This window comes from Asterias rubens, chromosome 8, assembly GCF_902459465.1.
Source record: "Asterias rubens chromosome 8, eAstRub1.3, whole genome shotgun sequence".
Lineage (NCBI taxonomy): Eukaryota > Metazoa > Echinodermata > Asteroidea > Forcipulatida > Asteriidae > Asterias > Asterias rubens.
This window is the reverse complement of record NC_047069.1, coordinates 4605094-4628728: the sequence shown is the minus strand read 5'-3', so window position 1 is coordinate 4628728 and position 23635 is coordinate 4605094. Positions and strand designations below refer to the sequence as shown.

The 23635-nt window shown below is 38.5% G+C and overlaps 1 protein-coding gene across 1 annotated transcript; it reads right to left on the bottom strand.

Annotated features, from left to right (window-relative positions):
- Window positions 1-4469: 4469 nt before the first annotated feature.
- Window positions 4470-23550, bottom strand: LOC117293248 (PDZ domain-containing protein 8-like). Its single transcript, XM_033775469.1, has 17 exons — window positions 23106-23550; window positions 21724-21989; window positions 20169-20357; window positions 17204-17296; window positions 16058-16234; window positions 15292-15372; window positions 14650-14872; window positions 14033-14214; window positions 13561-13643; window positions 12731-13436; window positions 12278-12504; window positions 11613-11858; window positions 11135-11213; window positions 10609-10703; window positions 6600-6903; window positions 6114-6176; window positions 4470-5937 (listed from the first exon to the last, which is right to left on the bottom strand). The coding sequence occupies exons 2-17, from the start codon at window positions 21868-21870 to the stop codon at window positions 5635-5637; spliced, it is 3198 nt and encodes a 1065-aa protein (XP_033631360.1). The 5' UTR covers window positions 21871-21989; window positions 23106-23550; the 3' UTR covers window positions 4470-5634.
- Between the last annotated feature and the right edge of the window lie 85 nt (window positions 23551-23635).

Genomic DNA, 23635 nt, shown 5'->3' with positions numbered 1-23635 from the left:
ACGCATTGCGCACTACCGAATATGCATGATGGTACACATGGATTTTTGGCATAACTCTCGATATTTACAAACATCTTCACAATTTGGGATCTTTTAATACTGTGTCTTCCAATAGAATTTTTTTAAACAGCCAATACTTGTTCACATTAGATATAAAAGAAGAAAATTCACTCAGTATCTTCCTAAGTACACTAGGTTGTATTATATAACACCCAAGCAGATCCTTGCCATTTGATTGGAGGATTGTCCATCACGTGATAGCAAATAAAAGTACCATTGCACGCTGAGTCACTCACCGTGCTTTTTCGTTCCATCCGAAAAGTACCATTGCACGCTGGCAGCGTGCAATGGTACTTTTCGGATGGAACTAAAAAGCTGAGTAAAAACATCACTGCGTGCGCGTGTCTTTGGTAACGCAGCAGGTGTTACTGCAAGAAGGCATAGTAAAATTACTAGCATTCAGCTTCTACAGTTGAAATTGTTTGTTTTGAAAGTTGTATCTTTCAATCAAAATGACAAAGATCTACTTGGATGTTATATAAAACAAATAATGAATGTTTTTCATTCGTGCAAAGGTGCGAATATGTTCATTCGTTGAAAGCTGGAATGTTCCATTCAACTCGGCTCCGCCTCGTTGAATAGAACATTCCATCTTTCAACTCATGAACATATTCGCACCATTGCACTCATAAACATTCATTATGTGTATATTATATAACACCCAAGCAGATCCTTGCCATTTGATTGGAGGATTGTCCGTCACGTGATAGCAAATAAAAGTACCATTGCACGCTGAGTCACTCACCGTGCTTTTTCGTTCCATCCGAAAAGTACCATTGCACGCTGGCAGCGTGCAATGGTACTTTTCGGATGGAACGAAAAAGCTAAGTAAAAACATCACTGCGTGCGCGTGTCTTTGGTAACGCAGCAGTGTTACTGCAAGGCATATTAGTAACATTACTAGCATTCGACTTCTACAATTAAAAATTGTAGGCCTACGCTTTGTTTGTTTTGAAAGTTGTATCTTTCAATCAAAATGACAAAGATCTACTTGGATGTTATATAAAACAAATAATGAATGTTTTTCATTCGTGCAATGGTGCGAATATGTTCATTCGTTGAAAGCTGGAATGTTCCATTCAACTCGGCTCCGCCTCGTTGAATAGAACATTCCATCTTTCAACTCATGAACATATTCGCACCATTGCACTCATAAACATTCATTATGTGTATACTATTGAACACATCATTGCAAATAGTTACCTTCGGTTATTAAAGTGACTTGATCACGGCCTGTATGGGGCATCATGCCCGTGAGTTTTTCAAGCATGGCATGCATGATCCGGGCCTGATACTTCACAGAAGCAACAAAGGCGATTGCCTCCATGCCCCCTCGTCAATGCCTTCATGCCCTTGAAATGCTCCAGTTGAAATTTACAATTTCCTCATATACATGTACATGTAGGGTGCCCTTCACCAAGGAGAAAATGCCTTGGTGCCCTTGCCCACTTCAAAAACGAAACATACAGGCCTAATGATCTGGAACACATGTGAATGGAATACACATGCAAGTACAAAAGTCTTTGTAAATTCATAATTGAAGAACAATGAGGGGGGGGGGGGCGGTTGGGGGTTATGGCTTGCTTATGATACTTAGTCCATACGAACGCAGGGCTTGTACACATACAACGTGGGAAACTACTGATGAACCCAAACAAGAAATGTACAAAGTGAGTAGGGCCTAAATTTCATTAAGCTGTCCAGAAGAAAAACATGCTTAACATCTAAATGTAGTAAGCAAAAATACACAGGGTACCGGACACATACATGATACTGTATAACATTTTGGGTGGTATACCTGGTTTTACTATGCAAAAGTTGTTTGTGCTTAGCAGCTTGTATTCACATTAAAACATCTTAAAATAAACATTCTTATGTTAAAACTGCAACTGTCAAGACATTAACACATTGTTTGTATGAGAGAGATTGGCAGTTGACATAAAGTGAAGTTGACACTCCTACTCCCCCCCCCCCCCCCCACTGTAATGGAGAAAGAGAGGAATACGTAAAACAGACATTGTGATGTCGGAATGCACTGCATGCAAGTTCAACATTTGAACTGTCCAATGACAAATGCCCACTAAAAATATAATAGATATTTTGATGAGTTGGAATGGAGAGACATCAAACAAAAAACAATTCATGAAATTTGAGTTGTTTTGGAAAAACAGAAACAAAAATACATGGCAAGTGTTCGGATTTTGGAATGAAAACACACTTATGGAGCAGTACAAAATAAAGGAACACATTGCTGGAATATAATCGAGCTTCTGATTTGACCAGTATTTGCGTCACGTACATTAATAAAGCATTAATAGATATATATATATATATATATATATATTTTTTTTTAAAGTACACTAATAGAAAAATTAGGCAGGCTTCAGTGAAAGACAGATCAACTCTAAACACAGTCTACCCTCATTAAGGGTTATCCATAATATCTTTCAAAACTATGGAGCAGTCTGGACCCATATTTTGGAAGTTTGCCCTAAGCAAGCCAACTGAAATGAGGTGGAAAAAGAAACAAGTCAACAGGAGACTGCGGAATATGATTTAAAGTATACTCAGCAAAATGTTCACTTATTCCATCAGCATTCTTACTTCCAAAGACTGTGTCCAAAACGCTGACTTCACCTACAGCTACGGCTAAGTGGGTCCGCTAGAGTTGAAGAATAGGCAGATGCGCATGATCTAGCCGTAGCTGTAGCCGAAGTTGCTGTTTCGGACATGGCATAATCATCACAGACTCATCAGAGAGCTCACAAAGCTATTCACATCCCCATTTTTGTATCATGAGGGATCCATGAGCACATTTTGGCGGAAACCAGCGCTTTACAAGACTCCATTTAATACTTTATTTATTTTGGTTTTACCGTTTTACTGATGTGTGTTTGCACTGTATACTCGGTACTTTCCCCAGTTCTGTAAACAAATAATCCATGCATATTACTAGGGTGGGATTCAAACCCATGACCTTTGCGATTCTAGAGCTGTGTCAATTTGTAAGAAACTGCTCTAGAATTGCAAGGCTCATTTATAAGGGTCACTGGTTTGAACCCTACCCAAGTAATATGCCTGTGATTTTGTTTACAGAACTCGGGAAAGTACCAGGTATACAGTGCTAACACAAATTGGTGTACAGGGGTAAAACTTTATTCTCGATGCAATTTAACATCTATTACTATAATAATTATAAATATATTCAAAAGTTTCAAGTAAGTAAATAAATTATTCTACACTAGCACTAAAATCTGACCTAATACTGATAAAAGGAGGACCCAGCTTTTAAAGACACTGGACACTATTGGTAATTGTCAAAGATCAGTCTTTTTAATTGGTGTAACTCAACAAATGCATTAATTAACACACCTGTGAAAATTTGAGCTCAATTGGTCGTCGAAGTTGCGAGATAATAATGAAAGAAAAAAACACCCTTGTCACACGAAGTTGTGTGCTTTCAGATGTTTGATTTTGAGACCTCAAAATCTAATTCTGAAGTCTCAAAATCAAATACGTGGAAAATAACCGCTTTCTCAAAAATCTACATTGCTTCAGAGGGAGCCGTCTCTTACAATGTCTCGTACTATCAAAAGCTCCCCCATTACTCGTTACCAAGTAAGGTTTTAAGCTCATAATTATTTTGAGTAATTACCAATAATGTCCACTGCCTTTAAGGTACATTATATTCTTCAACCCGACAGTAAGTTAATAATTGACCAACATAGTTGTTAATAAATAGTCACTCTGCTTAATGTTTTAAAAATTTAAATTTGTATTATACATTTCTATAACAGGGCTGCATCCAAAAAATAACACTTATTCAAGAAATTTATCTGGTGTATTTATGTGACCATTTTGTTTTCAACTACAAATAAAGATAATTTAGAAGCTTTCACATTACATGGTACATGTACATTTATATTTAGTTTTCTTATATTAAGCTACTAAAAAATATACAATATGGAAACAGTTAATATTCAATTCATATTTGTGGCCTTTGACATATTTTGGCCCAAGCCTAACCAAACTCCATCCATCCCAAATAGTACCGCCCTAAAATGATATTTGAATAAGGAAGGAAAGTAGAGATGGATGGACTCTGACAAAGGTCAATTGTGGTCCAAGGTTGGCCTGGTAAAATGTTCTCAAAACAATGATTTTGTAGTTAAATTTGTACACATCACAGGCAAAATGTGCAGCTCATTTTTAGTGGCGTATCTGGAGGGTGCAGAGATAGCACACACACTCCAGGCAAACTTTTCTTCTTTGAATCCTGATGCGAATTCAACAATTATTAGATCATTGCAGTACCCGCTGCTAAATCATAGGATTCAAACTGCTTCTAGCTACAGGGCAATCTTGGTGGTCTAGTTGGTAAGACTCTCGAGTTGTAAAGGACGTGGGTTCCAATCCTACCGAGTAATAGGCCTATGATTTTTCACAGAACTGGGGAATATACTGAGTATGCAGTGCTAATACATATCAGTGTAACGGTAAAACTAAAATTGTATTAAAAATGGAAAATTAAAACAATAATGAACACTATCCTCTTATATATGGAGTATTTGTTTTTACAATTGACAAGATTGACAACTCATTTTTCAAATGATTTCAGCCTTGCACATTTTCAAGGTAATAATGTGTTTCAAATTTACATGTATACATCACATTACCATAAATTTTGTGGCTCACATAGTGACCAGCACTTAATCATCATCTTCTTGTACTGTGCAAACTTTTAGTTTTTGCTTTTTAAACCTAATTTTCACATTATTTTGTATCCACTTAAAGTGTTTACTTTTGTTGTATAATTTATTGAGTACTATTAATGATCCACCTTCTCTCAATACAATTTTTTTAACGTAATCTTTCAATTGCGAATTCAATGTAATTTTGCCTTTGGCAAATAAACTGACCGTTTTTAACAAACCATAAATAGTAATAATAATAAAACAAACACCTCGTCCAGAGTATACTCACACATTGGTTCAAGTGCAAGCAATTTTAATGCAGCCAACCATACCAGGGTGAACCCCTTTTCTTAATGATAAGTGCACTGGTTTATTTTATGTGCATTACACAACACAAGGGACACAACATGCAAGCAGAGCGCTTTGTACAACGGCCAATGCATATAGAGATTCGCGAGTTCATGACGCTAAACTCAGTATGTTGTATATTAATGTTCCAAAGTAAAGTACATTTTTAATGTTGCTTATTTTATAACCATACAAAAAATGGTAAAACATCGGAGAACATTTAGCCTTACTTTATAAAATGTGCCGAGGGTCTATGACAAAGCCTGAGAGACTATCTAACGTTATTACCTGGGCCCAATTTCATAGAGCTGCTTAAGCAGAACATATTGCATAACAATTTTTCTGCTAGGCAGAAGTGGGCAGGTTACCAGTCATAAGCTGCACATGTAACATGGTAGTTTGGCTAGTATTCTAATTCTGGTAAGCAAGATTTTGTTGCACTTACAATGTAGCTACATTTTGTGCTTAAGCAGCTCTATGATATAGGGTTATATGCCATCACACTGCCATGATGTACACCAACTACAACACCTTACCCACAGCTGTCATTCACCTCTCCATTCTGCTCCTCCACTGGCGGCGGCGACGGCATCTCATTGCAGTGCTGTATGCCTGCGCAGTAGTGCAGCATCAGGACAGCCAGCATCTGCATGCGTTCTTCACTACGGGACATGCTGTTGGTCTTGCGCTGATGGCGCTGCTGCTGCTGTTGGCGCTGGTGGAGTTGCTGCTGGCTGAGGCGCTGCTGGGGTCGGTGCTGGTCGGCTTGGATCTCTTGGGACAACTGCAGCTGACGGTCGACCTCTGCGTCTATCTCCTTCTGAAGTTTACTTACCTATTGACAACAATCAGAAGATGGTATAGCATTTACTGGTGATATATAGTACTATGCCAATCTCCCTTGGAGATTTTGGGCACTAAACTTCTCCTAGTGAAATTTATGAAAGTGAAAAGCTCCCCCTCCGAAAACAACCCTAAACAAAAAGCTTATCACCCCTTACTCCCCCTTACCATTGCTTCCAGTTTCTCCTTTCTCTCATCAATTGGAAGATCGACATGCAACTCCCGGCCGAGCTGAAAAAAACACCAAACAGTAACAAATTTATCAAGCATTCCTTCATTTTAAGAAAGTATGAGAAAAGTTATAAACTGCTCTTCTTAAATTATCATGGAGGGTGGAGCTCTTTGAACTATTAGACTAAAACACGAAATTTAAACAGCAATTGATAGAAACACGGGTACTCTCCTTCTGTTAGCAGTAAGTGTAACTGGATTCTTTTATAAGCATTACACACCACATGGTACCAACTTTTTTTATGTGTCACACCAAGGACAAAGCAATAGTGGTTAAGTGTCTTGGTCACACAAGTGTCAAGACCGGGACTCGAAACCACACTCTGCTGATCAGAAACACCAGAGCTTGAGTCTGATGCTCTTAACTACTAAGCCATAACACCCCAATTTCTTTTTGCTATTCAAATTGAAAACTGCACTTGCCTCTCTAGCAGCTGTCATGAATACAGCATCGGTGTCATCGATGCGGTTGCCTTCAGCTCTAGCCAGGTCTCTGAGATCCTTCTTCAGTCGGTTCAGACCTCGGACGGCCGTGTTGATATCATCGTATTCCTCTTCGTCCGAAGACTGGGAGGAGTCATGAGGTGACGGGACCGGGGAGGGGTTGGGGGAGGGCTGCGGGGATAAGCCCCGCCGCTGCGTTGTAGGCGTTGTCTGAGGGGAGGGGTCTAGATTCTTCAGATCCTTCTGCGGGGAGGACTGGTCCGGTTTCCGCCACACTTTGGTTCTGGAGAGAAAAGTCAGGGAGTGTTTTACTGAAGTAATGTGGTGAATTTACAATCCGAAGATAACATAAGACTGTGGACAATAAGAAGAACAGAGAGTAAACAATTATCAAAACGTACTTTCCAATTAGTATAATGGCAGGCTTAGGCCTAGATATTATTTGTTTTCCCGAATAAATGAAGGATTAATACCTCCTTTTCATGATGCACATAAAGCGATCACAGTTAAAACAAAAATTAATTTTAAAATTGGGTCACCGATTATTTGAGTTTCGCTTTTTCTAAAGTGGACCTTTTTGCAGATTGATTAACGTCTTAATGTCTACATGTCAGACTAGGTTTATTTCCTAAACAAATGGACTAGAAATACATGTAGAGCTATTAAATTACAGCTACATTTGTAAATTTAGGCCTATAAAATAAGTATTTCTCACTATACAGCATGATTAAGGTATCACATCACATAGATATCATGGACGATAATTTTGTTTTCTTCACTTTTACTACCAGTTCCATTTCCTGAAAAATGCCTAATTGTCGAATGGGCATCACATTTTTGAGCTCTATAAAACAGTTTATACTTTGATGATTAGTGAAAGAATTTATAAAGTACTATTTTGCACCATTACTGAAGAAATTTTAATTGCTGAAAGTGATGTACTTACAGGTGCCTTAAAGGAGCAATGGCTTCTGCTCCTAACACGTTTGCTTAGCAGCTTTGCTTAATAGCAATACTTTAAGAAAATGCTAAGCAGAATCAGAATGGGTATCAGGTTATCCCCCCGCACAGATTCCATCAACCAACTGTTGGAGACTTTTGCATGAGATATCATAGGCAGAAAGTACACGGATGAAAATTGTTATGAATGCTGGAGGAGCAGTACCCATGATTTCAAAAAAGGTCTTTTTGTATCTTCAGAAATAATAAAGACTTATAGGCCTATATACTATATTATATAAATTTTAAAAAGTCATGCTTGAACCTGTTTTATGTTTAACATGTACAAGAGAAATGTTTGATGGTAAAGGCAGTGGACACTATTGGGAATTACTCAAAATAATTATCATCATAAAACCTTTCTTGATTACGAGTATTGGGGAGAGGTGATGGTATAAAACATTGTGAAAAACGGCTCTCTCTGAAGTGCCATAGTTTCGAGAAAGAAGTAATTTTCCACGAATTTGATTTCGAGACCTCAAGTTTAGAATATGACGTCTTGAAATCAAGCATCAGAAAGCACACAACTTCGTGTGACAAGGGTGTTTTTTCCATTCATTATTATCTCACAAATTCGACGACCGATTGAGATCAAATTTTCACAGCTTTGTTATTTTATGCATATGTTGAGATACACGAACTGTGAAGGCTAGTCTTTGACAATTATCAATAGTGTCCACTGTCTTGAAGTAAACAATTCACCGATATGAGGACCAGTGCAACATTTGAGTAACAAATCAAGAATGAATATAGGCCAACTGTAACACCATATGGCTGTGGAAAATACATGCTCAAATATATTAGTACCTAGTAGAATTATATCATCAAAGGTCAACGGGCACACAAGATTTGATTAATAATGGCTTCATAACCATGATGCAGAGTGCTTCACTGTCTTACATCAATATGTGTGTAAAGTATGAATTTGGCTTTTATGCAAGTTATATTCAATGTTACATACCACACACACAGATTCTTATCATTCCATTGGTCGAATACGCGTCACGTGTCATCCTTTATTTTGCTATGTATTTGCTGCCACGATGCTCCACAATTTAATATTAGAGTCCAACATAAGAAATTATTGGACGCTGTCATAGCGTCATTTTCAAAATAGTTGTTCCAAGTTTTGTCCCAATGAGGCAAGTTTAGAAGTTGTTTTTATAATAGTCAGAATGTGGGATGGTCGAGTTTCTTATTTTGCAGGTGTTGGGAAAACAATATCAAATGACAAGGATCTATGTGTGATTTACATTAAACGGACATTGCATGCATTCAGTTTGCGCACTGTTGCAGAGTCACCTCATGAACCGGAAGAGTCCATACTTCACCTTGTGACTACATTCCCTGACAATTCACTCATATGTATGTAATATTTGTACAATGGACATACTGCACTGGGACATGTTAATGTACATTAGTGTTGTAACAAAGGAAATATTCAATTTTGGTTGGATTTCAATGGTAGTATGTACTTGTTAACCAAAAACCTAAAAACTTTCCATACAAAACATGCTTACACCAAGGTCTGTTTAAGCTGCAGGTATTATGGATTTGACTAACAGTAGCTAATTGAAGCTTCCTCTTGTTTTCTGAGAATGCATGATAAGAGAATGTACTTACAATGAAAGTGTTTTATTAAGGTAATTGGATGACCCCCTTGCAGATGAATGTAAACTTTTCTAAGGGACAAATGGTTGCCTTGGCTATATCTTTTATCACACGACCATAATCCTGCTGGTTTTGAGCGGCTGTTTATAAAGACCTCACCGCCTACTCTTTTATTTCCTAATTGTAAACCAGAATGGGAAAAATGCCCTCTTCCAAGAGGTAATGATGTACCATCCCCTGGAAAGAAAGTTAGCCACTCAAAAGACAAACAAAAGGTAGACATTGAATTCTACCCAGAAAAATTTCAGATGAAGAAAAGCATCCAAAACCTGAGAAATTTGAGAGAGGCTGAGAAACAATGTGCAGTTGAAGTGATGGTACAATGAATTCACTACACCATATGAAGAAAGCCTTAATTTGTGGGCTATGCATCAAATAATAAATCAGCTACTTGCAGTTGTGGTAGTGTTATGTAGGTTAAATTGTCTTTTTCGGAAGATGACAGGGTCATGCCATGCAAGAATGCGCAACAATGCACCACAGTCATTGTGCAAGATACAAGGGTCACCAACCATTGCACGAGGGCGCTAAGCAACTAGAAGACATTATCTTCCAGTCCCAGGGCATCATGACAGTTTCTGTGAACAGTTCTGAAATAAGGTGCAAGAGTGTTTCATCTTGGAAACAGTTTTCTTTAAGGCAAAAACATCTAGCACTTTTAAAATAAGTGGAATGAATAATAAATGAGAGAAAACAAAATATTTAACACTGAAGCCGTTGTTAGCTTCTTCAGGCCAAAATGAGCAACGATTAAGCCATGTCCAGTGACTGCAATGGGAACATTAAGTAGGACTTTTTGGCATTGCGGCTGTAGCCACTGCTAAAAATCAATCAATTTGAACACAGCCTTAAAGTTCAAAGAGCTTGTAACAGCTTCAAAATCAGCTCCAATGCTGCAGGTATATAGTTTGGATATGAAAGTGTGAGACTCAGACCAATTAGACCTGAAAAGCCAAGACAAAAACTAAGACCAAGCTGATAATACAAACCATTTGAAACACAGGCTTATAGTTCTGGACATCAATACCTTAATGTAAAATATTTAGGATAAAGTGAAAACCAATGGTTCGAATATCAAAATAATGTTGGATGTTATGTTTTATTTATTTCCTATGATCTCTAAGAATCTTTTCAAATTCCAAAAGACAAATAACTTCACTAAAACAAAAAGAGCTGAAAAACAAAATACAGGCATTAGTCAAAAACCGCATTTAAGCCCAACAAATGCCATGATTCAAAAACAGTTAATATAAGGACAAACAGCATACAACGTTAGCATAGATCAAATGAATGAAGCAATAGCAAATTTGTACTGTACCTGTCACATGGTAGTTGAGCTTGCGTCTTCTCTGAACATTTCTTATGACAAATCAACTGACAAATCTGACATTTGAAAGCATATTTGGTCCAAACCTAAAAAAAAAAGTTTGAATTGATAAAAATGGTCATGTATACAAAATTTCAACATTATAATCAAAGTCTTATATAGCGCATGTACCTATCAAACAAGGTACTCAAGGCGCGGAGTATATACACACTTTCAGAAAGATAGGCTATTGCAGTGATGGATTCTGAGACCCAACATGACTATATAATAACATCAAGACTTCTATAGCCCCTTTATGTAGGCATGCTCTAGGGCGCTGAACAAATGGCACTAGTCAAAAGCTAAGCAGGAACAATTGTATGGACAAAATATAATAAATTAAGAAAATTAATTATTACAGATGCTGTTGTTAATATATTAAAGCTCTTAACAAAAGACTGTGTAGAAAAATGCATTGGTAGTGACTATCCGAAAAAATTGAGTGAATAAAAAAAAAATGACAACACACAATTTTTACCTTTTTAGAGCAGAAATCACATCTTGTAGGTACTGAAAAATGAGTTCCAACAAACCTATGCTGTAACCCTGGAAATAAACTGCACAGAAATGAAAAAACAAAAACAAAGCCTTTAAAACTAATTTATCCCACATTCACTATTTTCATAGTATATTCTATAACCACACATAGGGTTGAGACAAACACTTGGATCCAATTACAAAACGTATACAATTCAAATTTCACATTTCAATTTAAAACGTTTGCAGTACCCGCTGCTAAAACATAGGATTCTATTCGGTATGACACTGCTCTAGAATTGCAAAGGTTTTGGGTTTGAATCCCACCTGAGTAATATGCCTGTGATTTTTTGCTCAGAACTTGGGTAAGTATTGAGTATATAGTGTTGACACACATCCGTGTATATGGGTAAAAACCAAAAGGAGTAAATCCATTTAAGGAGATAACAAAGTTTCCCTTTAAAAACAGAGTTTCTTACTTAAGTTCATCCGGCCTTGTGTACTTGTTGCCTTTGGTCTTATTGAGTGTCTTCCATCTTTCCTCTGCCAGTGTCTTGTGTTTACTCTGGAGCTCTTTGAGTAGAGACTCGGTCGTGTCTAGATCTTCCTGGGATGGAGGTTGTTCCCCAGACGGTGTGTGATTGAAGAAGAGGGTGACGTCACCGTAGCAAAGCCGGCTCTCAAAACCAGAGTGTTGGTACAAGTAGGACTGGCCAGGTAACCGACTACATAAAGAGGACCAGTGAAAGTGTTCAGAACGAGATGGAGGGGGAAATTATAATACTGTTAGCTAAGAGAGGTTTGCGGTAACACCATGTGAATATCTCTTTTGAGTAGTGTTGGTTCTGGAAAGAACTGGTGGTTAACAACTCGATCTACATACCCAATTTTGTATGGAATGTTTAGGAATTAAGTAACTTGCCAAATAATGGAGGTGATAATGTTAATGCAGATACCAGCACAAAATACATGTCCATTATTGCTAGGCATTAAAAATCAGATAAATTACAGAGAGACGTATGCAAATTTCGGAGCCAAATATTTAAACTACAACTCAGTAAAACACAAACCGCAAACAAATTATGCTCAAAAGGGTTGAGAACCTGTTCGAGTACACACTATATGAGCTAACTTTGCCACTTACGTTGCCCCAGCCCTCTGTTCCGGAGGATGTAGTTTACACAGCTGTAGATGTTCCCCAGCCTTGGTGTTGAGGCACTGTAAGGCCACATCCATCAGCGGTACGCATGTGTAACCAATCAAGATGTCTTTAGTTCCACTGGAAAGCGGGATGCGATTCCACACACATACGTTGAGATAACGATCGTACTCGTCAATCTCAAAAGTGAAAGTTTCGTCCCAGAGTGGTTCCTGGTAAATATGAATGGGATAGTTTTGTATGCTAACCTTTAAGAAATTAATTTTAAAAAAAATGTGAATGAATTTTCTTGTTTGGGATTGCCTGGAATTGGTTCCCTGTAAATTGCTTCAAGGAACATGGTCCCATGTGACATGTCCTTAAAGATATACAACCTAGATCAATAAGGCTTAACAAACAACTAGCTGATTAGTTATTTTTTACTGATATTAAACTCACGTCAAAAGCAGGAACTAGAGATGTTTCATATAAATCATCATAGCCTGAAAACTCAGAGTTTGCTGGTTCAGAAGTTGCTGCCTGGTCCCCTCCACCAATGGATGCAGAGGATCCAGTCACCACAGATGCTGTATTGGAACTTCCCGCCATATCAGTCTCATCAGGCAAAGATGCTAAGCTGTTAAGACTTATCTTGTCAGGGTCAACCTCTTGATTGTCTGCGTCCCCCTGTCCCTGCAAACTGGAAATCACTGGATTCTTGACCTGTTTCTGTTTTTTCCTCGGACCCGGTTTGGCCTGCATAGATTCCTTAAACAGCATCTTGATGCTCTGAAGTCTGTTTTCTCGATCCACAGCTGTGGAGAGATTCCTCAGGGTGGAGTAGTCAAGACTGGATGAAAGTCTTCGAACAGGTGCAGAAGTGGGATCAGAGCTGCCAGTTCGACGACGGAGTACTGGAGAATCTGTCGCTGGGACTTGAAGACCACCTGGAGCAGTGGGTGCCCGTGGTAAGAGGTCCACCTCATCAGCACTCACCAACAGAGTCTGCATCATTTTCACATTGATGAAATCTTCGTAGTCATTGTCGTCTAGCTGTGCATCCACCACTTCAACATTCTTCTGTGTGCCACTGTCTGTGGTTGTGTGGCTATCTGTTTGGGTCATATCAATGGGCTGGGCAGGACGCTGCACTCTTAATAGACACCTGAGAAAGCAAAGAGTTGTGGCATTATCATATTCAATTAAAAGAAGCTCTCTACCTCCTATGTCAAGTTTTTATTTTAACCAAAAAATGAGTGTACACACCAAAGTAGTAAATACTGTTATACCTGTCCTTGGTTTGTTTGATGAGCTTAGCGGCATGTTTAGTTGATGTCACTCGAATTCCTTCCACTGCAAGAATAAGGTCCCCCTACAAAAAGGGTCCAAGAGAAAAACACAATATATACATAAGTATATAAACTACTCAAATAAGGCAATACAAAAAGTGATGAAGCTAAACAAGTCATGTGATTTTGAATTCTTAGCCTTTGAAAAAACTCTGCAATGGTGTCGAAACATCAGGTCAATATCTTTTTGCATTTGTATACCATAAATCCATTTGTTTGGTAAGCAGTTTGCAACAGCTAATTGTATTTTCTCATGATGTTAAATTGTGACATTATCATTGCAAAAATTAAGTTTCATACTAAATAAATTGGTCCAAGATCTTTTCACAACCCACAGCAATACTGCAAACACCAAGCCTGTTGTCGGTACATCCCTACTAAACCTATGACAAAGTGTTGTCTGCTAACTTACCTTTTTGAGCTCAGTTTGGCCAGCCGGCGAATCTCGATTGATGGAAGCAATGACCACGTCATACTCATGGTACCCAGTCCTAAATGTGACGCCCACTCGAGGGCCACCTTTGGGCAACTCCACCTCAAATGTTTCCCCCGGGAAGCGGCGGACAATATCTTCTTGGTTCCACGGATCTGGGTCTGTTATTAGGAAAAAAAATGAGGGAATAGTCAATCTCTCTGATAGGAGTGCACAGCCATCTAACATGCCATTAATAAAAAGAGACACTGGTGCCTTCTCACAAGAGTCCAACTTTATGGCTCTGCTAACTCTTAAATTTGCACTTGCGCTCACCATTCTTTGCTCACAGGACAATCACTAAATTTCTGAGAGGGAGTGGCGCCTTATGTAACGTCAGTGCATGACAAATAAATAAGTCAATAAATTCACACATGAGACTTGGTGGAAGTCTTCGAACAGGTGCACAACTGGGATCAAAACTGCCAATTTGACAACGGAGTACGGGAGAATCCGACGCTGGAACTTGAAGACCACATGGAGCTTTGGATGCCTGAGGTACTGCGCATGACCACAGTGCATTCAAAGTAGATAAATAAATAGATTCACACACTTACTGACTGACAAGGTGCAGTAGATTTCCGACAGTCCCTTCTGCGCTGCTGATACTGATAACCTACTGCACTCAATCACTGTGACCGCCATCTTGCCAGTTGTTATCTTGGCATCATGAACGTAGACATCTCCACTGCTATGAGGAGGCGCCGGCTTGACGTAGAAAGGCTGGTAGCGCATCTTATAGTTTGGAAGGGTGTGCTTCTTTCTCAATGTTTTCCTGAGCTGTATGGAGAGTTAAACAAGTAAAGTTGTGTTTCGTAAAGACAGATGCTGTGCACGCCAGTCTGCTTCTTGGCAATTGCTCTAGCAGAGAGCATCAAACTCAAGCTCTGGTGTTTCTGATCAGCAGAATCTCTGTGTTAAATTTGTTTTCTCATAACAGGGAGATTCTCCAGATTAAAGTGTAGTGTGAAAATGTGGGGTTAATGCAGTAGTATTTAACATAATAATCTAATGTTCCACACTGATCGAAAACATTTTGAATTTTAAGAAGAGACTGCTTGGTCTATAAACTAACTGGCCATTCGTGGCTATTTTGCATAAAGATATAAATTAGTATTTACATGTAGTTCACATCAGCCACATGTATGTTTTGATGGTGAGGGGGTGTTTGTTTTTAAGTCTCTTTACATTTGACTTACTTGACTGACAATTAAAGATCCAAGCTTCGGTACTGAACGACCTTCAAAATGACTCTCCACTTCAAACTCTACTTCGGGCTCCTGTATCAGTCATAAAAAGTAGTGTTTTTAAGAATCTAAAGACTTGAAATGAACAACTCTAAGTTTTACAATCAAGATTCGCATGTCCCTAGAATTTAACGAGAACAGTACAATATTGTAAACAATGCTAAAAATAAAATACAAATATTATTCAAAAGTTAATGAACAAAGGTTACAACTTTTAATAGAAACTAAGATAATATTTGTACAGGCACAAATATGTCAAGATGTCGTGATTTTTTTTATAACACGTAGAAGAGATAGTACCTGGCACAAGGGCTGGTGCAGATTTTGTCCTGTAAAATTGGCCATTCAGCAATTCTTAGTTTTTTTTTTCACAATCTATATGCACGAATACATCACCAATATCAATTCAAGAAAAAAGACATTGGTATGTTGTGACTGAGCAGTCAAGCGCTGGTGCTTTCTGTTCAGCAGAGTCCGGGTTTGAGTCCATGTTAAGCAGGCTCTTAACCAATATTGCTAAGTCCTTCATGGGACTTAATCTCCAAGTATTGTGTAACGCAGGTGAAATAACCCAGTTACACTTAATCACTTAGAGAAGAGGTTTGCCCTAATGTTTCTGGCAGTGGCTGCTGAGTGTAACACAGCAGATTGTAAACACTTCAAAGGTGCTACATAACTTTTGTTTAACAAATCCAAAAAATAGAATCCGTCCACTCACATCATAGAAAGACATTGACCAGTGTGTGTATGGGTTTCTGCTAAACTGAAGTCGAATACGACCCTTGAGTTTGGTGACAGTGACCGACACATAGGCAGTTGTTCCAAACACTAGATCCACGTCAACTGAGACCCTCAGACCACCGTTGTATTCTATTTCCGCTGCAACATCAATTTCCTACAAAAGAACAAAATGCACATTAAGTACATAAACTTCTTCACACTTACTACAGATAAAGAACATAAAAAGAGTGTTTTTAAGTTTGAATGATCTGCGGTGGTCATGAGCACCTTGCACTTTAGTTTCAATTCGGATTGGAATTGGTAGAAGATAAACATAGATCTATGCATAACCCCATCTTCATTTTTTTATTCTGGTTGTGAAGTCAAGGACTCCCAGAAAAGCGACCTTAACCACTTTACTAGCCAAGAACGCAATGGAGAGAAGGCACTGAAGAAGGAAGTATTCAGTTTTAGATGTGAAAGAAAACCCCAGAGAAATATTTCAGGGAAAATGCAATCAAGGAGGAACTGAAAAGCCAACCACACTCAACGTTGTACAGTTTTCAGTTTTCTTTGCCACTACTAAAACAACAGGAAATCAGCTACAAAGTTGCATCCCTGCACAATACAAAAAGTGGGTTTCAAGCATACACAGAGTTGTGGGGACTTTTACAAAATGGAAAAAAAAATCCCCACAGCGTTTTTCTGCCCCAGAACAGGATACTTTAGAAAAGGGAATAATAGAACAGCAATACCAAGTCCCCACAACGTTGTTTGCAAAAAAATGTGTGATCTATTATTAACTGGTTGCATGTTTTATCAACAGTAAAATACCACTTTCGAGTTCTCGCGTTACGAGTTCTCGCGCTCATATATATACCGGACAAGATCGAATGCCCTTCATTTAGCGATAGCACTTGAAGAGAGCACATCTTTAATATCAAGTTGCTTTTGCTAGTATTTTTGGACCCTTTTAGAGATGCCACCCAAGGGTGCCAGAGGCAAAAGGAAAAGGGCAAATGTGGAATTTCAGAGAAGGAAACAAAATTTCCAGGATCAGCTTTAAATGTCCAATTCGTGGCGTTCATAATGGATCGCACAACAATGGGAACCTGGCATCACAAAAAAGAAATTAAGCACTGACCTCAGGGACTTCTTTCGGATCATCTTGAAGACATTTCATCAACGTCACAGATTTGATTGTCGGAAAAGATGTCCCAAGACAATAATCTTGAACCTAGAACAAATAAAAACATTTTAAATTAATGGGTGAGTCAAAGTACTGCATTGTGGTGAAATGTGGTTCCCTTAATGTGGTTACCATAGGAAAACTGCTGTGCCCTTTCAAGAATAAAACCCAAAATTTACATAGTGACAGGAAATTCTCAAGATTGGATCCTTGGTCGACAGACCTGGCTCGGTTTTCAACACCTGCCACTGTCTATATTTATACAGTGATGTAATTACCGCGTTAGTTCCACATGGCGAGGCAGGCCACTATAGGCACAGGGACACAGTGTGAGCGGCTTTGAGAGAACGGTTGGTTATTAATAATGATCCATCTGGGTGCTGTCTTCGGGAGTGGATCATGTGTACATGTTCAACTGGTTACTCAACAAAAAACAACTCCCATGTGTTAAAGGGATTTGATACCTTTTGTAGATCAAATTTTTTTGCCATGAAATTAATCCCTACTCGTTGTGAATGAAGTGTATGTAATATAATTTAGCTGTAGAAGTTTCATTATTGTCAAGTGTTAGTGATAAAAAGATTACAGAAAAATGTTTTTAGGATAGTCGCGTAAATAATAATTTAAAACATTTATAAGGGGGCAGAGGGGTTGATTTGCCCCACATTTTGAGAAAGTATACTCATGAGCAATTGTAATACATTTTCTTCTTGCTGTGCATTTTCCCCACTGTTTTTTTCCCCAGAACTTTTGGGGGAATTCTTGTACGCCTTTGTTGACACAACTCAAGTTTGAATTCAGCATTGTACACTTGTTCTTGTTCATTGTAGTTTTATCCTACTGTAATCTACATGATTCTGCTTCAAAACAGACAACGATTCAACTGGAATCTTCACTGTCAATTTTTCCCTGTTGAGCTGCCATTTTACACAAAAAATAAACAGTTACTGCGAGGATACTATTTAAAACAAAATATAACATGCTAAAAATTGATGTCAAATTTTCGTGCTGAAAGAGTCAAACTTTTGTAATGACCCCGCACAAAAAAAAACACTTTGTTTTTTTAATCGCAACATGCACTTTATCAAATGAACCAAGAAAGAATATGCAGACATTTTTAATTTTATACTATATACACTCTAAAATTCTAGCATTCAATTTGTCAAAAGAATGTATTGTACAGCACATGTTAAAGTGTCAAATGTGCTGACAGCGACATATCATCACTGCACCATAGCCAAGTATACCACACTGTAGATCACATCACATCATTATTATAATGTGCAGACAGTATGTAATGCATTCGAACATGCACCTTGAGGCACATGCCACAGTGAATGTTCTATTACTACACAATGTACTGCTGCACATTCTGAGTACTTGATGGATCTTCATGTGAAAGACCATCTGGTTTTCATGGGGTCTTGAATTACATCTTGTGTCAAATAAAGACGATGTCTGTGGATATGAGTACATCATTGATGCATGCATTGGTGCAGAATATGGTTACGAGGGTGAAATCTGGACTGTTCCATTTCTTGAGGCAAAGCCAAGTGAAATGGAAAAACCAGATATATATTGTATATTGTGCAACAGTGCATTAATGAAATGCATCTAGTGTTTGATATATTACTCACGTATATTTTTTAATATATTTGTAACAATAAACACAAAGGAGACATGGAAACTTGCCAACCAACACTCTGAAGTGTTCTGTATCATTATTAATATTGTTCTGAATGTAGATATTTGTTTATCTCATTTAAATTCTGGTCCTGGAAAAATGTTGGTCCATTGAACATTACCCTCATATAATATGGAAATCAATACAATAGGTATAATATTGATTTTCAATGCTACTATGCTTCAAAAGTAGTTCTTAGCTTCGTTCCCAGAACAAGTCTACATTTTAAGAACAAGGCAAGTACTAAGAGAAGTTTTATCTCATTTGTCCTTATGGCTAAGTATTCTTTAACACTCAACAATTGAACAAAAACACAAGACTGTCAGACGTGTCCTGGCCCCGACGCTAAACTCACAGACCTCGGGCCTGCAGTCTAGTGTAACAAGCCCCGACTAATGCAAGACCTACATGTAAAGTAGCAGACTGAATCAAAAGCAATTTTTTTGTCACAGAACTTGGGTAAGTACTGAGTAAACAGTGCTTCACACATCGGTGTACAGGGCCAAAAACCAAAATGAATATTCTTTATCCCCGATGCAATCTTAACATCTTCAAAAGCAATTAGGTCTATTTTAATACACTGTATAGATAGGCTTGCCATATTTACAGACAATTTTGAACACACAGTTATGCGTATTCGCTTAGGAGCGACGTTCAGCACAAATGTATTTCACAAAACTCATGTACGATTGGTTAGTGAACAATGCGGCTGCGTAAATAATTCAAACGCTTGACGCGCCTGCAAACCAAAATGCAGTTTGTCCTTAAATATGGGGTCTATTAGGTTTATCTAAACAATAAACTTTGATAAAGATGGGAGAGACGAGATAAGATCCTTGTTGTTAAATCGCATATTTAATGTCCAGTTCTTGAATTATACAACACTTCTTCATTCACCAGCCTTTGTACCAGCCTACAACATTTCAACAACTTTCAATATGGCGTCCACTTTCCCATGAGGGAGCTATTACATGAACACAACAATAGACCTTATCGCAAATACTCGGTTCGCACTCGCTAGGCGTGGAATGGGCCGCACGCTGGTCTACCCAGTGATCAAGTTTGATCGCTAGCTAGACCGGCATGTAACTCATTCAACAATTAGCGCTTGCGCAATGGGTATTCGCAACAAGCTCTATAAATGTATATCAAGAGAATACTTTGCGGCATTAACAGTTATATTAAACTTGTTCTCATAGAAACACACTCAAAAACAGACACTTTCTTAATACTTACAGTTATCTGCTCCAGAATCTTCCCGGCTGCCTTGGTGGTCAGAAGTTCCTCGAACTCAACGTTCATCTTCCTGACAACCCAGCGACGGACAAACGAGGCATCCTTCAGTTCACGGAAGAGGAACGATATCAAGACATTCAGGGCATTGCAGGATTCCGTCTTGTGTAATAAGGAGGAGATGTCAATGTTCTGGGAAAACAAGGGGCAAATAAGAAGGAAAAACTGAATGGAAAGATACTTGTATGATTTCAAAGTAAATTTTTAATTAATTTTGGGTTGAAAAAAGATAAATTGAGGACGTTGGATTTAAACCTGCCACCTCCGGAATACATGCCGGCGCTCTACCAATTGAGCTTATCTAGCCCTATATTGGCAGTCCTCTTATTTTGTCACTATCTTTGTTCAGGGTTGCTATTTAGTTCAACTTGAAACTGCCAGGGATCACACCTAGGATTACGATACAACTTGGTAAGTGGCAGTGAGAGGGATCAACCTTAAGGGGATGGGACTTTATGTTTCAAATATTAAGTAATAAACCACAAGGGAAACTGATTGGTTAAATTTCTCTTCTGGTTTATTAGGCCCACTTGATATTTTTAGAGAGAAATGAGATTTGCCCGACTTTGTTTGCTGTTCATTGTTCCAAAGATAATACATTTGTTTTAAATATGCAACCAGAAAAAAACATAAATCCCACAAAATTAATTTTACAAGGCATGGTGTCTTTCTTTATACGGGTGAAAAAAACGTAGTACGGTAGGTGCGTGCCAGCTACACAATGGAAAGTCCAGGTGGATATTTCTGTCAGGCGTCTGGCTGCCAGGAAAAAAGGTGAGGGGAATCCGAAGATGTTAGGTTCATTATAAAACCATTTGATCGGTTAAGTCAGTCCAGAAATATGCGGATAAAAAGTCATCCGTGAGGTGAAGTTGCCTTGTGCTCTGGTTCTGGCTTGGGCTTTGTCAGTCTTCAAGAAGGCATGTACCAAGAGCCACCATTTTCGAAAATCACCGCAGCCTAAGCTGAAGCCAAAGCCTTGGTGCCCTTTGAAATGTTCTGCCAACAAAAGATACTTTCCCTCAGTACGCAGAGAGGTGTACCCTTACATGTAATAAAAAGTATCCTTCAATTTCATAAAAGAAGAACAAAGTGATAATTCAGTTCCACAATGTCTACTTCCTTATTTAAGGGGTGTTGTGGCCTAGTGGATACGAGCACTGAACTCAAGCTCTGGTGTTTCTGTTCAGCAGAGTGTGGGTTCAAGTTCCGGTCGTGACACCTGTGTCCCTGACAAGACAATTAACGATAATTGCTTCTCTCCACCCAGGGGTAAATGGTTATCTATGAGGGCAGAGATGGTTTTTGTAATTGATTTAGCTACAAAATAGTAGCGTATACTTGTTGCACAGGCTGTATACTTGCCTTGGGGGGGGGGGGGCTGGCTGAGATGTTTTAAGGAATGAATTAAACGCCCCAGTGACCAAGGGTAATGATATTGGAGCGCTTTGAGAAGCCCTTCGGGTGTGAAATAAAACGCTTATTATTATTTAATTACCTCTGGAATCTTGGCCTTCTCATACTGTGTGCGATGTTGAATAGGGTGGACCTCTTGGTTCTTGTAGTACAGGAACATCAAAAACATCTGCATCAGTAGCATGCAGAAAGCACCGAAGAGCACCGACACAAACACCACAAAGAACATGGTGCCCGATTGGCTGAACACGACACACACCACTTAGTGTTGGTGGGAGTTATGGTACATGGCTTGTGATTGGCTGAGAGTTGGTTGTTGCAACATGCTGCAAGGCAAAAGACTGGTATCTGAAATGACAAAAAAGGAAATACCGATGTTCATTTATTCAGATAATGACTTATAAAAGTTAATAACTAAATAAAAACAAGGTACTACTACTACCTAGTGATCCATTATTAATAACAACAGTTAACATAACATTGCTTCCAAAAGTATGAAATTCTTGAGGATTAAGCATGACTCAAGTTGGCAAGCAATTGCTAAGATTCCTGATACTGAAATCCTGTCATCGTTCACTTCACCCCCTTCCCTACAGAAGATGCTTCAGTACCTGGCATGACAGCATGTCAGGCCAGGTCTAAGGTCATCGGGCAGCATGCTGTTGGTTCCCCTGAGTCACATAGCCAGTCTTAGTGACCAAGGTCCCTTTAATTCTAACCTTCCAATTTGCCTCTGGAACACTGCCTACATTTTGTTTGTAAATATCTTAGAGACACACACAACATTCCCCACAGTTCCAGGGCTAAAACTTTAAGGTGAAACATCCACACGGGCTTGTTCTCGTTGCTCAACATTTTTATTGGCCCAACATTCTTTTTATAAATTTTAACAAGACCAGAATCTAATTCTAAATGACACAACACTAACATTACACAGTGTAATCATGGTGTAACATTAACTCTGTTCTGTTTTTTAGGAGGGCTAAAAAGGATTTACAGTATGTTTGTTTGTTTGTTTGAATGATCTTTGTCTTTGTTTTTTTGGTTATCCTCTATCAATAACCATCTCAATACAACTTAAAGTTTATTTAAATAAGACTCAAGATCAATATTTGAACTCCTTTTTTTAGTTTAAACGATTTATAAAGTTATTCCACAATTCAATTCAAGGTTACATGTTTTTCAAAACTCACAATAAGAAAAACGGGTTCATTTGGACACAAAAAAGTAGTAACAATAACAACAACAATGAATAATACTGAAAAAGTGTGACAATACGGCCCTATACTACCTACCAGTACTACACTAGGCTAGACATAATACAAAAACATTTCAAACAAAAAAGACAACAAATCAATAATCGATAATTGTAGATGGAGGTACCAGTCCAGTCTACGTCAAGAGGAGGAGTTCCAATTATCGCATCCTAGGTTTCATTTTAAGAAATATAAAACAAATTCTCACCATAATTCTCCACGAAGCATGATCACATGAGAACGACAACAACGCCAAAACAACTTGCTGTGATTACCGCTGAATGGCGCTGATGCCAGTGTAGTGTGTTCAGATATGGTGTAAAATTGATAAAAATCAAGGGGTGCAAACATCGACTTAATTCTAGTTTTGTCTATACTTTTCCACAGCTAAGTTCCCGTGAATGGTGGGCGCTGCCATATTGATTTTCACAGTTCAGAAAACAGCGCTGTCAGCCACCTTATTTTAGGAGGAGCTAGCTTGTGTATTTTTATCCGTATTTTTTCTCCTTGCGCGAGTTTGTGTGTGAGAGACATGGCCGTTTTCGAAACCACGTTTTAGGCATGGGCTCCGTCGTCCAGCTGTTCGGAACGACAGGTAAGTAAAAGCACACGCTTTCTTGATAACTGACGGGAGCTCAGGCCAAAGCCCAAAGTCCAAGCCGTGGCTTCGAAAACGGCACAGTCCTCTCTGCACACACGTCACGTAACCACACGAGTCAATCAAGGTACATTGACACT